The following is a 20,721-nucleotide window of genomic DNA, read 5'->3' on the forward strand; positions in this document are numbered from 1 at the left end:
ACTTCTGCTTTCCTGGGGCTTAGGGAGGGAGTGACTTCTAGCCACGTGGAGCATTCTCTCCACTGCCAGAGACCTCCTCCATCCAGGGCTGGACTTGCCCTCTGCCCATGCCCGGGACCTTGCGGGGAACCCGTGGGCTTGGCTAGTGGAGACAGAGTCTTGGCTGTGAGCAGGGGAGATGCTCCCACCCTTCAGAGGCTCAGAGTCAGTTCCTCAGCCAAGGGGGCCTTACTCATCTTGAGACACGCACCCAGCATGGGGCCCACTGAATGGTGACAAAGTTCTCAGGTTTTTCTTATCTGTCCACAGAAGATGGACTAGTAACAGGTCAAGGGGAGAGAGAAAATGAGGCCTCGTGGCCCCACCCCCAGGGCCTTGACAAGATGTGTATGTATCCAGTGCTGCCCTTCAATCTGGCCAGTTGGAGCAGGCTGAGGCGAGGCACTGGCATTTTGGGGTGGGGGATGGAGGTGCAAGGCAGGGGTGCTTTTCTCTTCAGGGCCGGTACGTGCTGGAGAGGAACAGTCCAGTGCCTGCTTGGGCCAGTCCCATCCTCTGCTCTGTCCAAACCAGTGTTGAGCTGCCACTGACCTCAGCGCCTCCGTGTGTGCGTGCGCGCACTCACCGTGGTTCAGATCCACGCCCGCGGGCGGGTGGGCCTGAACGTTATTTCCACTCGACCCACCTTGCTGGGAATAGTTCCCCGGCCCCCACCCCAAGACACAGCAGCACCTTCGTCCCCTGGGATAGAGCTCACATTCGGAGAGAAGCGACCTCTGCTGCACTCTGAATGCTGGGCTGGTCTCGGAGACAAACACAGGTCATCAGGCAGAGCTGGAACCATTATCCACACACGGACATAAGGCTCGAATGGGAGGCAATATCAGGCTGCGGGTCCTCCCAACTCCATGTAGGACTTGAGAAATCATTTCAGTCCCTTTCGGGGGATTTCCCTAATGGAATTGTGCCACTGAGTTCCACCTTCCTCCCCTCCTTTGATGAAGCTCTTCCTACCCCACCAGCTCTTAGTCTTCCTGTCATCACAGTCTATATATGTGCATAGCCTCAGAAGAAATGACACATTCATGGCGTGTCACACACAAAAGCACACACACGGTCGAGTGTGTGATATGAACATGGATGTGGGCGTGTGCCATGAAGGTAGACCGGATAAAGAGAGAGAGTTGCTCATGTCTGTGACTGGTGAGAAAAAATCGGCAAATACCTTCATCAGAATCTGGTTATCCAGAAATTGCCAAAAACAGTCATTTTCCCTTCAAATAGGATACTCCACAGAGAGCAAAGGAGTCATGAGCTGTGGGTGCCTTCAGGGTTTCGCCCCACTTGGCCAGTCTCCTCAGGCCTATGTAATCTCAGCAAATCTTTGTGACAAATGACCTCTCTCCATGGCAGAAGTGGACCCAGACTCTAGTTCCCTTCCTGATTGTCCATCTCTGCTCCTATTGTGAGCTGGAACATATGTGTATGTTTGAACAAACATGTATGAACACACACACACGAACTCCAGGCCCACATGGCTCCTCACATGCAACATGCATTTCCTTGTGCTGTGCACAGGTCTAGCTCTGTCTTCCCTCCCACGCTCCACTGCACACACACACACATGCACACGCGCTCACAAATGGACCCCTTGATGACATGGCTTCTCCATTTAAACTTACTTAGCTTCTCCATTGGAGAGAATCCCATGGGTGGAGGAGCCTGGTGGGCTGCAGTCCATGGGGTCGCTAAGAGTCGGGCACTACTGAGCGGCTTCACTTTCACTTTTCACTTTCATGCATTCGAGGAGGAAATGGCACCCCACTCCAGTGTTCTTGCCTGGAGAATCCCAGGGACGGGGGAGCCTGGTGGGCTGCCGTCTATGGGGTCACACAGAGTCGGACAGGACTCAAGTGACTTAGCAGCAGCAGCAGCTTCTCCACTAAAACATATTTTATCTTGTCCTCCACCCTCTGCCATTAGGTGCACAAAAGCGTGCACACACACACACACACACACAAGCATACACAGTTGTTCACATATGTATACATATGTATACTCACCAGAACCCCAATATGGCATGGCTTCTCCTGTTTTTACATGTATGGGGTCCTGCTGCTTGTCCAGATTTATCTCCTTCACCCCAAATTCACACACACGTGCACACACACACATCAGATCACAAAGGGTTCTCCTATTATTGCATGCCCAGGACTCTGTTACATGCCCTTTTATCCTTCATGCCCAGCCCCCAAAGATCAGACATACGAAGATACACATATATGCACACGCACACACAGACACACATACATTCCTACATCCAGGAGCTCACAACAGCATGGCTTTTCCTATCATGATGCATGTTGGCCACGTGGCATTCCATCCCTCTTCTCCCACCTCCAGTGCTCACAGCCTGTCGGAACCGCTGTGGCCCTGGGAACCAGCTGGTTTGGCCCAGTTTGGAGAAGAAACGAGAGTTTTCACATGCGTCCACTGTGCTCTCCTGCTTTGGGACTCCTGAGGAGAGTTAGAGATTACCCTTCACCCCAGCTGAGAAGGTTCTTGAGACCTAAATGTGGCTCTTTTCCTAACCAGGGTCCCCAGGCAGAAGCAGAAGAGTGGCGGGGGTGGGTGGCTGGTGTCTCCTGGTGTCTGTACAGATTTCCAGCCCCCTTTCCCTGGCGCAAAGCCTGCCCTCTGCCCTTGGCCATGGGCAGCCTTGCTGGCCTCATCGTGCTCTCTTTAAGGACACTTTGTTCCTAATCCCTCCACGTCTCATTCTCCTCCCAGAGTCTTAAGAGTCTCAGACCTAGAGTATCTGTCCCAGCTGGCTGGAACCCACATATCACCTGGTCCACCCCTCGCTGCACTTCCTCTGCTGAACCCCCAAACCCCACAAGGTCCTAGCTCCTCTGGACAAGAGACCAGGGGCTATCATGACCTTGTATCTCTGTGTGGGGTATTTGGTTAATCCTCCAGGAGGCAGCTTCACCCTCCCCACTCCAGGGGCCTCTACCAGGAAGGCTATTCTGCCCCCTGGACATTTTTCCTCTGCGGGGCATCTTTAGGTTTGACAAGTCCAGGAGGCATGGAGTTCTTTAAGCGCCCCCCCAATCCAGCTACCCCAAAGTGAGCCTGTGCAGTGGACTTGATCCTCCTTGGAGGATGGGCGACAATGTTCACTTCAATCTAGGCCACTTTCCTCCTTTCATGATGACAGAAGACAGTCAAGGTCAACTGTCCAGGAATGGGGAGTTGCTGAAGAATAGATGGCAAAGAGCTCAAGCGTCCTAATGCCACTGGGGCTTAGAAAACAGCTTGGAGACCAGCAAAATAAAATCCAATGGCTTGAGGGCCTGTGGGATTTCCATGGAATCCACTGTTCCTCTGCCCGTGTCTCTGGGCATCCTTTGTGAGAGATCCCGGGGGTCCATTCTCCTCCAGTCACAATGGGGAAGAGAACTTGCTCTGACCACTCTCCCACTCCTAGAGACCTTCTAGAGGAGCGGGACCCTTTGGGACATTGTCCAGAAGAATTCAAATTGGCATTCTCTGTGCATCCTCCTCTCTCCCAGACTCCAAACTCCTCCTTTTCCCTGTGGGGCTCCTGCCTTTAACTTTGCCCAAACAGGGGCTCCACCATGGGTGGTGTCAAGTCCAGGAGATCAGGACCATGTGAGCAGCCCCTGGGGGACGAGTTCTTCCTTCTGACCAGGAATGTGGAGTGGCTGTCCTCCAGCTTCAGCTCCCATTGGCAGCCAAACGATAGCATCCTTTTCGGTACCCAAGGTCTGTGTCTCTGGTCTCATAGTCAAGTTCCAGGAGGCCTGGCCTTGTGGGGAAGGAGCGGCAACATGAGAGCTGTTTCCTGTTTCCTTTTGACCCTGCAGGGCCATGGTAGAAACTTCTGACTATAGACGAGCGTTGAGGGGCAGGTGGATTTGGCCTGAGAGAGGCATGTGCTTCCTTTGGCCTTGGCTGTCTTGGTTGGCAGCTTTAGAAACCCATAGAAGAAACAACAGGAGGGTGAAGCCCAAGCAGCTGGCCTAGGGGCCTGCTGGTTTCCTGGTAGGTAAGGGCAGAGGGCTCCTGGCCCAACAGGCAGGCAGCAGCTCTGGTCCCCAAGTCCAGCGTGGGGCTTGGGGATGTTCCTTCCAGTGTCCTTTGCTCTCCTCTGCCCTGCCCCCAGGCCGGCGGTCCCCAGCTCACTTGTGCCTAGGGGAACACGGGGGCCAGTGATGTGCTGCAGGTCATGCTGTCTTTGCCCGGAAGCCGGCGGTCGTTGAACGTGTGCATGTTGATGACGGCGTCAGTCTTAACCATCATGGGAGGCTGCGGCTTGTGCTTGACCCGACGCTGGCAGGTAAGGGAGAAGCGGATCTCATCAGCCACGGTGCTGCAGAACGAACGCTGGGGTCGGGGGTGGGAGGGGAAGGAGCACAGGGGTGAGGCCCGCCGTGGAACTCCAGCCAACTCCTCCCCTTCCTCCCAAAGCCTGTGCTAAGGCCGCCGGGTTTCCTTCACACGTTTACACCACCCGCCCTCTGCCCCCTGCAAGGTGATTAGTGTGGGTTGTTGTTTAGTCGCTAAGTTGTGTCCAACTCTTTTGCGACTGCATGGATTGTAGACTGCCAGGCTCCTCTGTCCATGGGATTTCCCAGGCAAGATTACTGGAGTGGGTTGCCATTTCCTTCTCCAGGGGGTCTTTCCAATCCAGGAATTGAATTGCATTTCTTGCATTGGCAGGTGGGTTCTTTACCACTGAACCACTAGGGAAGCCCAGGTAGTTTGGAGAGCAGCTTACAAAGCATAACGTCCTTGTTTGGAATCAGGTGATATCATCTTAGCCCCATTTTACTGATGAACAAACTGTGGTTCTGACAGGCATGCACATTAAAGTCTGAGTAGTTTACCCGCCTGACTTTTCTCCACTAGCTTCTGAGGGCAGGAACCAGCCAGTTTCATCCTATGAGCCCAGCCTCCGGCTCTAGGCCTGGCTCAGAGTCAGGGCTTAAGAAACGCTTGATGAATATACGGATAACCTCTGTGAGAGGGGTTCTCATTGAAGGGAGGAGTCACTTTGCTCCCATTCAGGAAAGCCTAGTGTAGATTTCTCAGTGGGGAGGCAGGTCCCTGTAGGGCTTTTTCTGGCTTGGGTCCCTGTGGGTGTCCCAGAGGGACAGCCCAAGGGCACACTGCCCATAGGTATCTGATGGCAGGGGCTTCTATGAGACCAGCTGCCTGAGGCTGTCCCATGGCTTGTTGAGAAGGCAGCAGGCTGCCAATGTCTCAACTTGCCCGGGGAGGCCTGGGCATCAGCACTCAGACAGGTTGTAGTTAGGTCATGTGGTACCGGGGAACGAGGACTTGGCTTTGAATTCTGACTCTGCCTCTTACCCTCTGTGTGACCTCACCAAGCTTCCTCTTGCTCCTCCACTAAATGCAGGACATCTTCCCTCCTTCCCTCCCCTCTTCATTCTGCGACTATTTACCAAGACCCACTCTGTGCCATTTTCATACTGTTCATACTCTTCATGGGGTTCTCAAGGCAAGAGTGCTGAAGTGGTTGGCCGTTCCCTTCTCCAGTGGACCATGTTTTGTCAGAACTCTCCACCGTGATCCGCCTGTCTTGGGTGGCCCTACACAGCATGGCTCATAGTTTCATTGAGTTAGACAAGGCTGTGGTCCATGTGACAATGAAAGATGAACTCCCCAGGTCAGTAGGTGCCCAATATTCTACTGGAGATCAGTGGAGAAATAACTCCAGAAACAATGAAGAGATGGAGCCAAAGCAAACACAACACCCGGTTGTGGATGTGACTGGTGATAGAAGTAAAGTCTGATGCTGTAAAGAGCAATATTGCATAGGAACCTGGAATGTTAGGTCCATGAATCAAGGCAAATTGGAAGTGGCCAAACAGGAGATGGCAAGGGTGAGCATCAACATTCTAGGAATCAGCAAACTAAAATGGACTGGAATGGGTGAATTTAACTCAGATGACCATCATATCTCCTGCTGTGGGCAAGAATCCCTTATAAGAAATGGAGTAGCCATCATAGTCAACAAAAGAGTCCGATGAAGTACTTGGATGCAATATCAAAAATGACAGAACGATCTCTGTTCGTTTCCAAGGCAAAGCATTCAATATCACGGTAATCCAAGCCCTGATTAGTAATGCTTAGGAAGCTGAAGTTGAACGGTTCTATGAAGACGTACAAGACCTTCTAGAATTAACACCCCCCAAAGATGTCTTTTTCATTATTGGGGACTGGAATGCAAAAGTAGGAAGTCAAGAAATACCTGGAGTAACAGGCAAATTTTGTCTTGGAGTACAGAATGAAGCAGGGCAAAGGCTAATAGAGTTTTGCCAAGAGAATGCACTGGTCATAGCAAACACCCTCTTCCAACAACACAAGAGAAGACTCTACACATGGACATCACAAGATGGTCAACACCAAAATGAGACTGATTATATCCTTTGCAGCCAAAGATGGAGAAGCTCTATACTGTCAGCAAGAACAAGACCAGGAGCTGACTGTGGCTCAGATCATGAACTCCTTATTGCCAAATTCAGACTCAAATTGAAGAAAGTAGGGAAAACCACTAGACCATTCAGGTATGACCTAAATCAAATCCCTTATGATTATACAGTGGAAGTGAGAAATAGATTCAAGGAATTAGATCTGATAGACAGAGTACCCAAGAACTATGGACGGAGGTACATGACATTGTACAGGAGGCAGGGATCAAGACCATCCCTAAGAAAAAGAAATGCAAAAAGGCAATGGTTGTCTGATGAGGCCTTACAAATAGCTGTGAACAGAAGAGAAGTGAAAGGCGAAGGAGAAGAGGAAAGATATACCTATTTGAATGCAGAGTTCCAAAGAATAGCAAGGAGAGATAAGAAAGTCTTCCCCAGTGATCAATGCAAAGAAACAGAGGAAAACAATAAAATGGGAAAGACTAGAGATCTCTTCAAGAAAATTAGGGATACCAAGGGAATATTTCATTCAAAGATGGGCTCGATAAAGGACAGAAATGGTATGGACCTAACAGAAGCAGAAGATATTAAGAAGAGGTGGCAAGAATACACAGAAGAACTATACAAAAAAGATCTTCATGACCCAGATAGTCATGATGATGTGATCACTCACCTAGAGCCAGGCATCCTGGAATGTGAAGTCAAGTGGGCCTTAGGAAGCATCATTACAAACAAAGCTAGTGGAGGTGATGTAATTCCAGTTGAGCTATCTCAAATCCTAAAAGATGATGCTGTGAAAGTGCTGCACTCAATATGCCAGCAAATTTGGAAAACTCACCAGTGGCCACAGGACTGGAAAATGTCAGTTTTCTTTCCAATCCCAAAGAAAGGCAATGCCAAAGAATGCTCAAACTACAACACAATTGCACTCATCTCACACGCTAGTAAAGAAATACTCAAAATTCTCCAAGCCAGGCTTCAACAGTATGTGAACTATGGACTTTCAGATGTTCAAGCTGGATTTAGAAAAGGCAGACGAACCGGAGATCAAATTGCCAACATCTGTTGGATCATTGAAAAAGCAAGAGGATTCCAGAAAAACATCTATTTCTGCTTTATTCACTACACAAAAGCCTTTGACTGTGTGGATCACAAGAAACTGTGGAAGATTCTTAAAGAGATGGGAATACCAGACCACCCAACCTGCTTCTTGAGAATTCTGTATGCAGGTCAGGGAGCAACAGTTAGAACTGGACATGGAACAACAGACTGGTTCCAAATAGGAAAAGGAGTACTTCAAGGCTGTATATTGTCACCCTGCTTATTTAACTTCTATGCAGAGGACATCATGAGAATTGCTGGGCTGGAAGAAGCACAAGCTGGAATCAAGATTGCCAAGAGAAATATCAATTACCTCAGATATGCAGATAGCACCATCCTTATGGCAGAAAGTGAAGAACTAAAGGGCCTCTTGATGAAAGTGAAAGAGGAGAGTGAAAAAGTTGGCTTAAAGCTCAACATTCAGGAAACTAAGATCATGGCATCTGGTCCCATCACTTCAAGGGAAATAGATGGGGAAACAGCAGAAACCGTGACAGACTTTATCTTTTTGGGCTCCAAAATCACTGCAGATGGTGACTGCAGCCATGAAATTAAAAGACTTACTCCTTGGAAGAAAATTTATGACCAACCTGGTCAGTATATTAAAAAGCAGAGACATTACTTTGCCAACAAAGGTCCGTCTAGTCAAAGCTATGGTTTTTCCAGTAGTCATGTATGGATGTGAGAGTTGGACTGTGAAGAAAGCTGAGCACTGAATAATTGATGTTTTTTAACTGTTGGAGAAGACTCTTGAGAGTCCCTTGGACTGCAAGGAGATCCAACTAGTCCATCCTAAACGAAATCAGTCCTGAATAGTCATTGGAAGGACTGAAGTTGAAGCTGAAACTCCAATGCTTTGACCACCTGATGCAAAGAACTGACTCATTTGAAAAGACCCTGATGCTGGGAAAGATTGAAGGCAGGAGGAGAAGGGGACGACGGAGGATGGGATGGTTGGATGGCATCATCGACTCAATGGACATGAGTTTGAGTAAACTCCGGGAGTTGGTGAAGGAGAGGGAGGCCTGGTGTGCTGCAGTCCGTGGGGTCTCAAAAAGTCGAACACAACAGAGTGACTGAACTGAACTGAGCTGAACTGAGCTGAACTCTGTGCCAGGCACTTCTAGGTGTTAGGCACATGGCAGTGAAGCAGACAGACAAGGCCCTAGCGCTCAGGGAATGCTGATGATGGGATAGAAACAGGTAATAAACATGTGGGCAAATAAATAGCTCCAGAAAGAGTTAACTATTATTAAGAGAATAAAGCATTGAAATGGGATGGAGTTGGGTAGGGAGGGGCGATAGGTGGGAAAGACTACTTGAGCTTCAGGTGAATGCCCAGAAGACTCTAAGAATATGGGGCTCTGTGGGAAGCACAGTGCAGGGTTCTGGAACAGAATGTGCAAAGGCCCTAAGGCAGAAGTGTGCTTGGCTGGTTAGGGACTAAAAACGTGGCCAGTGTGTGTGGAGCAGAGTAAGAGAGGGGAGAGTGGGAAGGAGGAGGCTGGGGAGGTGGGTAAGGACTAGATCGTATAGGCTTTTTAATGGAATTTGGAGCTCATTTCAATTGTAATGTAATTCTAATTTAACCGAAAGGATTTGATTGTTCTTCTTAGATGAATCATAATTTTTAAAACCATTCCCAATTATTGGACATTGAGGTTTTCTCACATTTTTTTTCACATTACAATGAACACGTCAATGAACATTCTTGTCAATAAAATTGCACATGTTTTGGCCACTTCCATTGGGTGCATTTCTAAAAGTAGAAATTGACTGATCCAAACATGTAGCCTCCTTTAAAGACTCTGGCCATACTGCAGAGTTACCTTCCAGAAACTTACCCTCTTGGACTCCCCCTGAGCAATGTGGTAACTTGTCCCTTTTCTCACACCTGTGTGAACTTGAACACCAAGAATTATCTTTGCTCTTCCTCTTTGCTCACTCAGGCTTACTGATTAGAAACGACTCCCCTGAATTTTGGGTGGATGTGTAAGTGCATCTTATACAGAAGACTTAACCACAATCTCCTTCCACACTTGCCCTGTCTCCCTTTGAACTTCCCTGTGAGAAGAGCTTCCCCACAGACCACTGGCCCTCCACTCAAGGTGCACATTCAAATCACTCTGTACACTTTCTTAAGAAGCCAATCCCAGAGGCCACCACAGACCAATTAAAACACAGTCTCTGGGAGTGAGGTCAGGGTATTAGCACTTAAAACACTTCTCCCTGTGATTCCAATTTGCTACTGGGACCCGGAACCACTGCCCAACCACACGTGAATTAATCAGATGGGTTGAACCTAGCAAGCTTGGGCTAGCCCTCTTAACTCTTTTTCTCTGTTAAACTTTTGATTATGGAAATTTCCAAATATATGCAGAAGTGAAGAGAACAGTATAATGAACCCCTATGTAAGCATCATGAAGCATCCACAATTACCCTGGAGGGGTTTATGCAGGGGAACGACATGGTTCGAATTAAGTTTTAAACAGGGCACTGGCTGCTGTATGGAGAGCAGCTGGTGGAGAGGAAGAGAGGAGGCAGGAAGACCCGACCAGAGGCTAGTGTGTGGTCCAGCTGGGGATGATGGGCATGGCCTGGCATGGAGCCAGCGTGATGGGAAAGCGTGCCGAATGGGGCTGGTAGGGCTTCCTGGTGAATGGGATGCAGAGCGGGCTATGTGGGGAGGGGTGGGATCAGACACCGCCTTGCACCTGGCACCTAAGGAGTGTGAAGCCAGTGTGGTCCCTGATCTGTTCTGTCCCTTCCCAGTGCCCGCTCCAGTTCTTAGAGGTTTACCTGCTCTCGCTCTGCGGTCTTGCGGAGCTTGTACACAAACTCGCCCACAGCCACCAGCACAGACAGGACCAGCCCGGCGGCTAGGACGATGAAGATGCCCCCGATCTTCTGGATGCCCAGGGCGCTGGCCTCTTTGTTTTCCTCCTCAGGACACCCGCTGCCCCTCCACCACTTCTCCTTCATGATGTGCAGCTTGTCCTCCTCCTGGAGCTGCAGGATGGCAATGGTGATCTTGTCCCGGTACGGGGAGCCTGGGTGGGGGAGAGGGGACCCTGGCCATCAGCAGCCTTCAGCCCGTCTGTGCACCCCTGCCAGCACCCTGGCTGGGGCTAGCCACCATCACTAGCCCTCTCAGCACGCTCTTCCGAAGGGGGCCCCCAGTGCCAGGAGGCCCCTCTTTTAATCCATCAGTGGTGTCTCCACGGATCCAGGGTGGAGAGTTTTGCCTATGAATCCCTGTCCCCGCAGGCCTCTGGAAGACCCAGTGTATCTGAGCTGCCTCAGCAGGGGTGAGGTCAGAGAGAGGAGGCAAGACCTTGAACTGACCCCCATCTCTGTGTCCGCCCCCGGGTCTCCTCTTCTCAGGCCGGCGCTGACCTCATGAGGCTTGTGGCTCTGCCGTTTTGTTTCTGGGCTGAGCCCTTTCAAGGCTCAGGCGGTGATCTGAGAGAGGGAGTGGGAGGCCACGTGTGTGCAAGAGTGAACCTGGGGGTCTCGCCCACCCTCTGTCCCCCCCGCCCTCCCGTCTGCAGCCCCTGTGCTCACCCATGGGCGTGCCGATGCCATAGCCCTTGGAGTCGATGAGGCCCCCGATCTGGGTGAGGTTGCAGTTCCTCTGGGTGACGTACTCGATGGTGGTTGATTCCATGAGCAGCGCGTAGTCGGCCGTCAGCGTCCGCTGGATGCCCTCCTCGTTGTTTTTCACCAGCGCCGAAGGTTTGCTGCTCATGAAGGCCCACATCTTCTCAAAGGTGGAGATCTTGGATTTCTGGGCCATGGGGAAGCAGTGGGGGTCATGTACGCACAGTTACTGAGCACACAGGGACCAAGCACTGCTCACTCTTCGCAGGCCTGGGTCACTGAATTCTGTGCACAGTCCTTAGAGTGAGTGAGTTCCACCCACTGCTCAGATGTGGAAACTGAGGCCCTGGGAGGGTATGTCCTCAAACACATGGCATCTGATCGTAAAGCTGGGAGTCAGACTCGGGCCCACCCACAAGGAAACCCTTGACTATTTGCTGTGGCACAAGAGGTCTTCAGGCTTTTCTTAAAAAACTTTTTTTTATTTCTCTAAGATTTATTAAACAATTAAACACATGCAGGTCATGTTCCAAGTGCTTTGCCTGCATAAACTCATTGATTCTTCCCCATAGTCAGAGGGGGCAGGTATGGGTTGGCCAAAATTTTGTTTTGGTTTTTCCACGGCATCTTATGGAAAAACCCAAATGAAGTTTTTGGCCAACCCAGTAATATCACTAGCTCCAGTTTACAGATAAGAGAATGGAGTTTAGCTGTGCCTCAATTTGCCTGATTTACTCAGACACAAACTGGCAAAACCAGGCTATCTGACCCCAGAGTCCATGCTCCTAACCACTTAGCTTCACTGCCTCTTAGAAACCGCTGTGAGGGTGGCAGGGAAGGTGGGTGGATGCTGAGGAGGGCAAAGCTCGGTGGATTCTAGGCCCCCTACTCCCACTTCAAGCAGTCCCTCTTATGCACCATGTTCCTGGGGAAGGTTTGTCTCAGGCAAGGGTTCCTGTCTGTTCTCCATGAATATAGTGAAGAGAAGCAGGGCGAGCATTGCTGAGAGGGCAGGAGAGTAGGGGTAGTCAGAGCAGGTGGTCTGGTGGCCCCCTCACCCTCCGGTTCCAGAGTGTCCCGGGCTGGATGCTGCCGCCTGGGTGGAACCAGCATCCTTGAGAACAGGCTGGTGAGTGGGCTGTTGTCCTTGATCCCCAGCTGGGGGCACTCAGGGAGGGCCTGGGGCCAGGAGAGGTTCAGTGTCTCTTGCTGCCGGATAGGACTGGGCAGAACAAGATGTATGCCTTCATGAGATTTCTTGGGATCTTAGTGTCTGCCGGCTGCCTGCTCCCAGCAGGGATCAGCCCCACCTCCATGGATCCCAAGGGAGCAGGTGGCTCTGCAGTCCCCACTGTCCCCGGCTTTTTCTGAGTCTGGCCATGCCTGTCTGTGATATCAGCCTGTCTGACTGGCACCTGGCCCAGCTCTGGGGTGCGTGATGGCATGGGTGTGCTCCAAGAGGCTGCTGTGGGGCTGGGGGAGAAGGGAAAAGCTGTGACTGTCAGGAGTGGTGGGGGAGGGGGCTGGGAGGACAGTGGACCTTCCACTCCCCAGGTGCCTCCTAGTTTTAAGGGCTGTCGCTCCAAAAGTGCCTGGGCAGGAGGGAGCGCCAGAGCAGCAGGCAGCTCCACACTCGAGATTCCACCTGATCCCAGAATCTCTTGAGTGCCAGTGATGCTGTCTTCGGGCATAGGGTCTGAGGGCACCTTCACAGACACTCTCCTCCTGCAAGTTTATCTGCCCTGAAGCCGAAGGTCTGGGAGGGCTCGGATGCCTGGAACCCCTCAGTGGGTTCCACTGGAGCAGCAAGCTGGCTGATCCCACTCCTGCCTATCCTCAGCCTGTCCCATGATCAGCTATTCCTGCTCCTCAACTTTTTCATCCTCCCATAGCCCCAGATGCTCCCCACCCCCACCCCACACTTAACTACTCTTGCCCTCAAGAACACTCCTGATCTTCAGCTCTTCGAACTCTCCAGACGTCTCTTATTTTCTAGATAACCTCTGCTATCCAGACTCTGCCCCCTCCAGCTTCTCCCTCCGGTCTGCTCTCAGTCTGTCCCCTTTCCGGCCCAGATTCTCATAGCCTGAAACATCAAACTGGCTCCAGTGATCCCTGGAGTGTGGGCTGGGCCCAGTGAATTGCTTTTAACCCCTGCCCCCAGGAGTGACGGGCTTCCCTGATAGCTCAGCTGGTAAGAATCCACCTGTAATGCAGGAGACCTCAGTTTGATTCCTGGGTCAGGAAGGTTTGCTAGAGAAGGGATAGCACCACTCCACTATTCTTGAGCTTCCCTTGTGGCTCAGCTGGTAAAGAATCTGCCCGCAATGCGGGAGACCTGGTTTCCATCCCTGGGTTGGGAAGATTCCCTGGAGAAGGGAAAGGTTACCCAATGCAGTATTCTGGCCTGGAGAATTCCATGGACTTCATAGTCCATAGGGTCGCAAAGAGTTGGACATGACTGAGTGACTTTCACTTTCGTTTTTCCATGAGTGATGGGAAATCTCATACCTGAGATTAGGTTACAGGAGAGGCTGACTTCTGCCTTGCTTATACTCTCTCTGGCTTGCTGCTCTGATGGAAGCTCACTGGTATGCTGTGAGCTGGCCCGTGGAGAGGTCCACATGACAAGGATCAGAGGGCAGTCTCTAGCCAACAGTCAATGGGGAGTTGGAAGCCCTCAGTCCAACAGCCTAGGGGGAACTGACAGCTGCCAACTATTACTTGTGAGTTTGAAAGCTGGACCTGGAGGTGCAGCGTTAGCCAGCACCTCGATCCTGGCCTGTGAGAGGCCCTTTGCAGACAACCCGGCTATGCTGTGCTGATTCCTGACCCACAGACTGAGAGGTCATACTATTGTTGTTTTAAGACACTAAGTTTGGGGTAATTTGTTATTTAGCAGCAGGTAACTGATATACTCTCTTACACGCATGCTGACACAAGCTGCTTTTATTCCCAATATAGTTGCTTTCTCAGATAATCAGTTGCAACTATTCCTCATAAGATTATCCCAGTCCAGTTATTCCTGCTTGCCGGGGACACATGGCCTCAGGCACTCTGCTTTCTCGGTTTGTTGTTGTTGTTTAGTTGCTCAGTCGTGTCCAACTCTTTTCCAAGCCCAAGGACTGTAGCCCATCAGGCTCTTCTGTCCATGGGGATTCTCCAGGCAAGAATCCTGGAGTGGGTTGCTATGCCCTCTTTCAGGGGATCTTCCCAACCCAGGGATTGAACCCAGGTCTCCCACATTGCAGGCAGATTCTTTACCACCTGAGCTACCAGGGAACCCCGAGCCATATAAAAACTAAATGCTATTCTCTCATCAGTGATTTCAGCACCTCAACTCCTTTTCCATCTCAGTCTCTCCTGCTTTCCAGATTGTCCTTCTTCTCCTAGAGGTGGGAATTAGGAGTGGCTGAGGCCTTCAGGGCTCCCCTTATATCTCCTAATGTATCCATCCATCTAACTATCTATCCTTCCATCTACATATCCATCCACCCACCCACCCATCTATTCTCTTATTCGTCACGTTCATATTCTCACCTAGTCTCTCTCACGCTATCTACACACCAATTCATTCTACTAACTATACAACTATCCGCCCAATCTTTTACCTATTTATCCATCCATCCAATACCCACCCATTCTCTTATCCACCTACCCATCACCAGCCATCCTGGCACCTCTTCACCTCACCCGTCTTACCCACTCATTCTCCCCACAGCTAGCCATCAGTAACTTGACAATGAGCCATTCAGGGAGCCTTGTCCCATTCTCTCTGTGTCAGAAGGGGAGAACTTCTCCTGTTTCTGGAAACCCTTCCCTGAATCCTCTTCCTTAACACCCCAACACCTAGCTCCTCCTATACATAGGCCTGCCAGACATCAAAACATAAGCTCTTCCCAGGAACACCCCATCATAAATGTAGACAGAAATTTCCCTTGGAGGCTGAAGGGGGCAGGGACTGGTACTGGGGCTGATGGGCTCTGACGCCTGCAGCAGGTAAAGGACCAGGATGAGGAAGGTGGGAAAGGACACCAGAGAACTTGGGCCAGTTCAGATGAAAAGTAACAATAAAGCGGGAAGCTGGCTGTGATACTGATTTCAATAGTTTTGGCTCTCCCGGCTCCAGTGTCAACAAATTCACTACCTCCATCATCTGCAGGCAGGTGAGCCTGAAACCTGCCTCCCTAGACAGGCCACCTCCTGTGTTGTCTCATATCTTGGGATCCCCATTTTCCACAAAACCCACTCATGGTTTCTAATTCCCCTTAGATTCTGTCCCGTCCTTGAGTGATAGTCCATGATTCCAAGTACATCCCTGGGAAACTTCCTTCTGGTACCTCGGAGGCAGGGAGGGTTACAGCCAGGGCCCTTCCTGGAATCTCAGCCCCCTCTCCCACCTTCCTGGGCCGGGTCACCAGAGGCCCGAGTTCCATCACTGGCCCGAGTAGTCACCACCCCAGGGGATGGCCCCACATTACTATGGCTCCAATGCAATCCTGCCTGTCCCCCAGCTCCGGTAGGAGCCTTAATAAGCACTGTTTCAGGGCCAGTCACCCAGTCAATTAATGGAATCGTTTGGAGCAGCTGATACAGGGCGACATGCCAGGACGGAGAGGCTTTTTTTATCAGTGGAATTGGCAAGAAAGTAAGTTTCAGGCTCACGACTTTCAATTCTAGCCTTCTCAAAGAAGTAAATTGATTTTCCCCAACTGAAGATATTTAATCTTGAGAATTTAACATTTCTGTACAAGAAAATGTATATAGGTATATATATATATATAAACATAAATCAATTCCAAAGGGAGCTGAATCTCAGGGAATGTATGCGGGGAGGCAGTGGCAATGTGATTCCATGCGAGACCTCGGTTATTTTCCATACTGGATAGGAGACCTTTCCCCAGATTAATTGGCTTTCTTATCCGTGGATGTGGAGTCTTTGGCCTTATCGGATCCACATACTCGAGCAGTTAATCATGTCTCTTGGGTTATTTTCATGGGGATCAGGGGGCTCCTTGAGGGGGCTCTGCCCACCTTCCCAGCACAGACTTGCCGATCCTCTGGCCTAGCAGCTGCTTCTACAGACTGCATGAGCCCCTGAGGCTGGCCTGTGCAGGGGAGAGTCAGGAGGTAAGGGGTGCAGACTGGCCCCTGTAGGGAGAGTGAGGAGGTGAGGGCTGCAGGTGGGGGATGGAGGTAATGGGAGAGGTTGGTCCCTCTGCATGGACTCTGGTGTCACACTTACCTGGGTTCAAATGCCAACTCCTTCTGTGACCACAGGCAAGTGATGTTACATCTCTGAACCTCCCTTTCCACGTGGGTAAAATAGGGATACACTTAGCATAGAGCTAAGTTCCTAGGATGTGCTTGATGAATGGCTGGCATCATTCTATCTTTTTAAGCCTCCTTAATTCTCTGTAAGGCTCAGTTTTCTCATCCCGAAATTGGGGATAATAATTTCTAGAGTGCAGAGTTCCTATAGAAATGAAATGACATAAGACTCAGCGGTAGAAAATGCCAGGGCTGACAGGGTCCAGGCAGGGATACTGTAAATACGGCTGAATGGAGTTCTGGTAAGCTGGAGAGGGTGAGTGCCCTCTTGGCTCCCGACAGTCTATCTCTCTGCATGAGTGCTGGTTCAGTGACACTCCATCTTTCATGTTTTCAAGAAGCTGGATATGTGATTATTTTTAATGCAAAAATCTCCCTATTTTAAAATGCTGATCACTAATTAAACTATATAAGAAATATCTGGCCCCTAAAATCATATCTGTGGGCTCAACAGGGCTGTGTATCACCGAGAATAAACAACAAAAAGAGCTGACATTCATTGCATGTATATCCAGTGTCAGGTATGGCTCGAAGTTGTTTATATAAATTATCCTATTTAATCTTCTCAAAAATCACCTCAATGGGGGGGGTGCGCGGAGTATCATTATTATACCCATTTCATAGGCGAGAAAACCGAGGCTCAGAGAGCTCACCAGTAACTGAGTCATTCTCAATAACATCCCATCATCCCCGGGCTGACCCTGCACCTGTTACTGCCCCTCGGGCTGCCTGCTCTGGGTCTCTTCTATTCTGAGGGCCTCTGGGCTCCCCTGAAGTGCTCGGCTCTGTGCAGAGGGAGACAGCCGTTCTGTGACAGAGGCACCAATATCCTCCACAATGTCGCCCGGACCTAATCTGGAGGAACCTGGAAAATGAGAGGTTCTCCAGGTGTCTGCGGGCTGTGGTTTCTCCATGGGGCTCCTGTTTGCCTCAGGAGGGGACTACAGGGAAAAAGGAGAAAAGGAGCCAGCCTGTTTGCCCATCTTCTGGGTCAGCCATACGGAGGGACATCAGAGAAGAAAGCCTTTGCCTCTGTGTGCCTGGCCCTGGTCTAACTGCTGTATATATGGTAGTTCATTGAATCTCCTTGCTAATTGTGGTGCAGTGGGACTCAGAATCCATGTCATCCAGGTGGGCAGACTGAGGCTCAGAGGAATAACATGACTTCCCCATGGTCACCCAGCAGAGACAACAGCCAAGACTCGAGTCCTGGTCTGTCTGACTCTAAGACTGATGTGACTTGACTGTGCCAGGCTGCACCACACCCAGTCCTGCCTGGTCATTGCATTTCTGTCCTATTCTGCTTCTGCCAAGTGCCATCAGAGAGGCCAGCAATCAGCTCAGGAGGAATTACAAGCGGAGCTCGGGAGCACCCTCCTGAGACTTCCAGCCCCAGGGCATAGTCTGTTGAGCAGCTGGAAGGTGGGAGTTGGACTGGATGGCCTCTCCAGGAATCTTCCAGACTCAGTTGCTAGCATGGGGCAACACTATGGCCTCAGTGGGGCCTGATGGTGCCAGGGACCCTGGGAGCCTGGAAGTCTTGGTCCCCAGCTCTGTCGCTTTCCTAAGCAGCTGTGGCTCACACACAGTCTCTCCCATGTGTGATGTCTCTCTTACCGTGAGACCAAAGAGGGCTAAATCCTTGGAGAAGCTGCCTTCCGACACCCTCTCTCTTCAAAGCTCCCCAACCCTCCCTGCCGAGAACACGCTTTCCCCACATCCTCCTTTACATTTTTGCCTACATATTTTTACAGCCAAACAGCGCTTTCAAAGGCCTCCTTTTTTATCTCCTAATTAATTTTTATCTTCCAAGACGGAGGGAGCACAACACAGGAGACGCTGTTTGTGATGCTTGCTGCCCCCTGACAACTCTTCAAATGAAATTTCCTTTGGAATGACGGGCTGCCTCCAGCCACGCGTCTCCCAGGCTACAGAGTAGGGGGCGAGGGATCCGCAGTCCCCCGAGAGACCGGCGCCCCACTTCCTGCTGTTGCCATCTTTGGATGGGGATGCGTTCTCTCCCTTGAGTGCTCCTCTCCATCAGGGTATGCTTTTTAAGATGGTTTGCAGCTTAACCTGGAAACAGGCTAACCGCAGAACCAAAGTTCATCTGCCCTGGGCTCTGGAACCTTCAGGGGTGCTCCCTGCTGGGCCCTAGCCTCAACATGGTCTCCTGTGTTTGCTTTACTTGCTTCCTGCCGTCTTTTCCTTCCATCCTTTAATCCAACAACGGCACCCGCTCGACATGTAGTATTTAAGCAACTACGATGTACCAGGACTGTTCTAGGCTACGAGTATACGGCTTCATTCCTTCCCCCAAGGAATTCTTGGATGGTAGCTGGCTCCTTGGAGAAATGCTATGGATACAGGGACAAAGAGCACAGGCCTTTGAGCCAGACTGCTGCTGCTGCTACTGCTGCTAAGTTGCTTCAGTTGTGTCTGACTCTGTGCGACCCCATGGACTGCAGCCTACCAGGCTCCTCCATCCATGGGATTTTCCAGGCAAGAGTACTGGAGTGGGGTGCCATCACCTTCTCCGTTGAGCAAGACTACTTGGGCTCAAATCCCAATGCTGCGTTTCACTGGCTGTGAGATGTGAGGCAAGAAGTATGAACTCAGGTTACTTTCGGAGCCTTCCTTTCACCATATGTTCGATGTGGGGGTGATAATAGTGTCTGCCTTCTAGGGATGTCATGAGGATGATAGGTGTGAATACAGATAAAGTGCTTAGAACGTTGCCTAGCACACAGTAAGTGCTCAATAAATGTTACTGTAATTGTGGACTTTGCCAGTGTCTCCAGGACATCTAATGGCAACCTCTGGAGTCAATTCCTGTTCAACCCTAGTGCCAACCTTGCAGTACACACTCATGGGCAGGGGAGAGGCCCACCCCTCCAGGAGAAGACCCTAGAGGGGATGTGGGAGAGGGCAATGTGTGTGCCGACAGAGTAACCGACCGTACATCAGCTCCATTGAGACTTGACAAATTCACCCAGCCCCTCTGGGCCTCTGATTCTCTAGGTTAAACTCAGGTTTCCTTCCAGCTCTAATTTGAAAGCTACCATAAGGAGGCTACCCCTAGGCCCGGTACAGGTGTGGGGGAGGAGGAGGGCTTGGGAGAGGAACGTATGACTAGGCAAGGCAGGGTAGGGGTGGGGCAGGGAGGAAGGAAGTTTGTCCAGGGACCTTCTGAGAGGATCTTTGCTTCTAGCTTATCATCCGAGGTTTAGCCGCACTCAGGTTCCTCTCTGCCTATATAACAGTCCCATGGCTGATGCCATTGGTATCAGGCTGGGCAGGAAGCACTTCATTTGAATTAAAGCAGGAGACAAGGTGGCCAGACAGCAAGCGGAATTCACTGGCAATCAGGAGAGTGAGGAAGGGGAGCTGGTTCTTCAGGGGCTGTGCAGTTGCTCTTCCTGGCCCAAGGCCCTGGTGAGCCTGGGCCCTTCTGCCCCAGCATCCCAGCTGGGTGGTAGCATCTGCGTCCCTCCCCTGCCCTCCTCGCTGCACCATTTGCAGGGAAGGTGGGTGAGGGCGGCGCGGGCTGCGGGAGGTGCTGCTTGATGCCGAGGACAGCAGCTCGGTGGGGAGCAGGGACCGGGTTCTTGGAAACCAATCTGAGCATCTTAGCATGGAGGGAGGCAAGGGCATCCAATCAGCACCAATGAGCCTGCACTGGGCTTATTTATGCTGTTTCCCTTTGATCGGGAGCTCTGCTTAGAGACGGGCTCATGTGTAATGCATGAGGGATGCTCTGGCATAGTCAAAGGGCTGGGCCGCAGCCTGGGGATTGGCAGGAGCAGGCGTGTGTGTGTATGTGCACACACACACACACACACATACATGGGCCCATCCCCCCACTCACACTTATGTAAGCACACCCATGGGGATATTTAAGCAGACAGACATGTGTGCACTCTCCACATACATATACATGTAGACACTTAAGCTCATACTTCACAGAGTCATAGTCACGTGTCCACATGCCCAGATCACAGGGACACAGGCACACATGTGCTCACCAGTGCATATATGCAGACACTTGTGGTCAAGCAGAAAGACACACGAGCACCCAGACAGGCTGACTCGTGTGTAGGCACACATGTGCATATACATACACACATCATATACTGCTCCGTGCACCGTGCATCCAGTCACATACTCACACACTTGCTCACCCTCGTGAATACATACACAGGGTCCC

The 20,721-nt window shown here is 50.9% G+C and overlaps 1 protein-coding gene across 1 annotated transcript in view; it reads right to left on the reverse strand.

Annotated features, from left to right (window-relative positions):
* GRIK3 (glutamate ionotropic receptor kainate type subunit 3) overlaps window positions 2,340-20,721 on the reverse strand; it is a 242,660-nt gene continuing 224,278 nt past the window's right edge. The window contains exons 14-16 of the mRNA XM_018041765.1: window positions 11,148-11,370; window positions 10,383-10,633; window positions 2,340-4,410 (exon numbers count right to left, since the gene is read on the reverse strand). Coding sequence (XP_017897254.1) covers window positions 4,216-4,410; window positions 10,383-10,633; window positions 11,148-11,370 — 669 coding nt within the window. The 3' untranslated portion in view covers window positions 2,340-4,215. The remainder of the gene's footprint in view (window positions 4,411-10,382; window positions 10,634-11,147; window positions 11,371-20,721) is intronic.

This window comes from Capra hircus, chromosome 3 (genome assembly GCF_001704415.2).
Source record: "Capra hircus breed San Clemente chromosome 3, ASM170441v1, whole genome shotgun sequence".
Classification (NCBI taxonomy): domain Eukaryota; kingdom Metazoa; phylum Chordata; class Mammalia; order Artiodactyla; family Bovidae; genus Capra; species Capra hircus.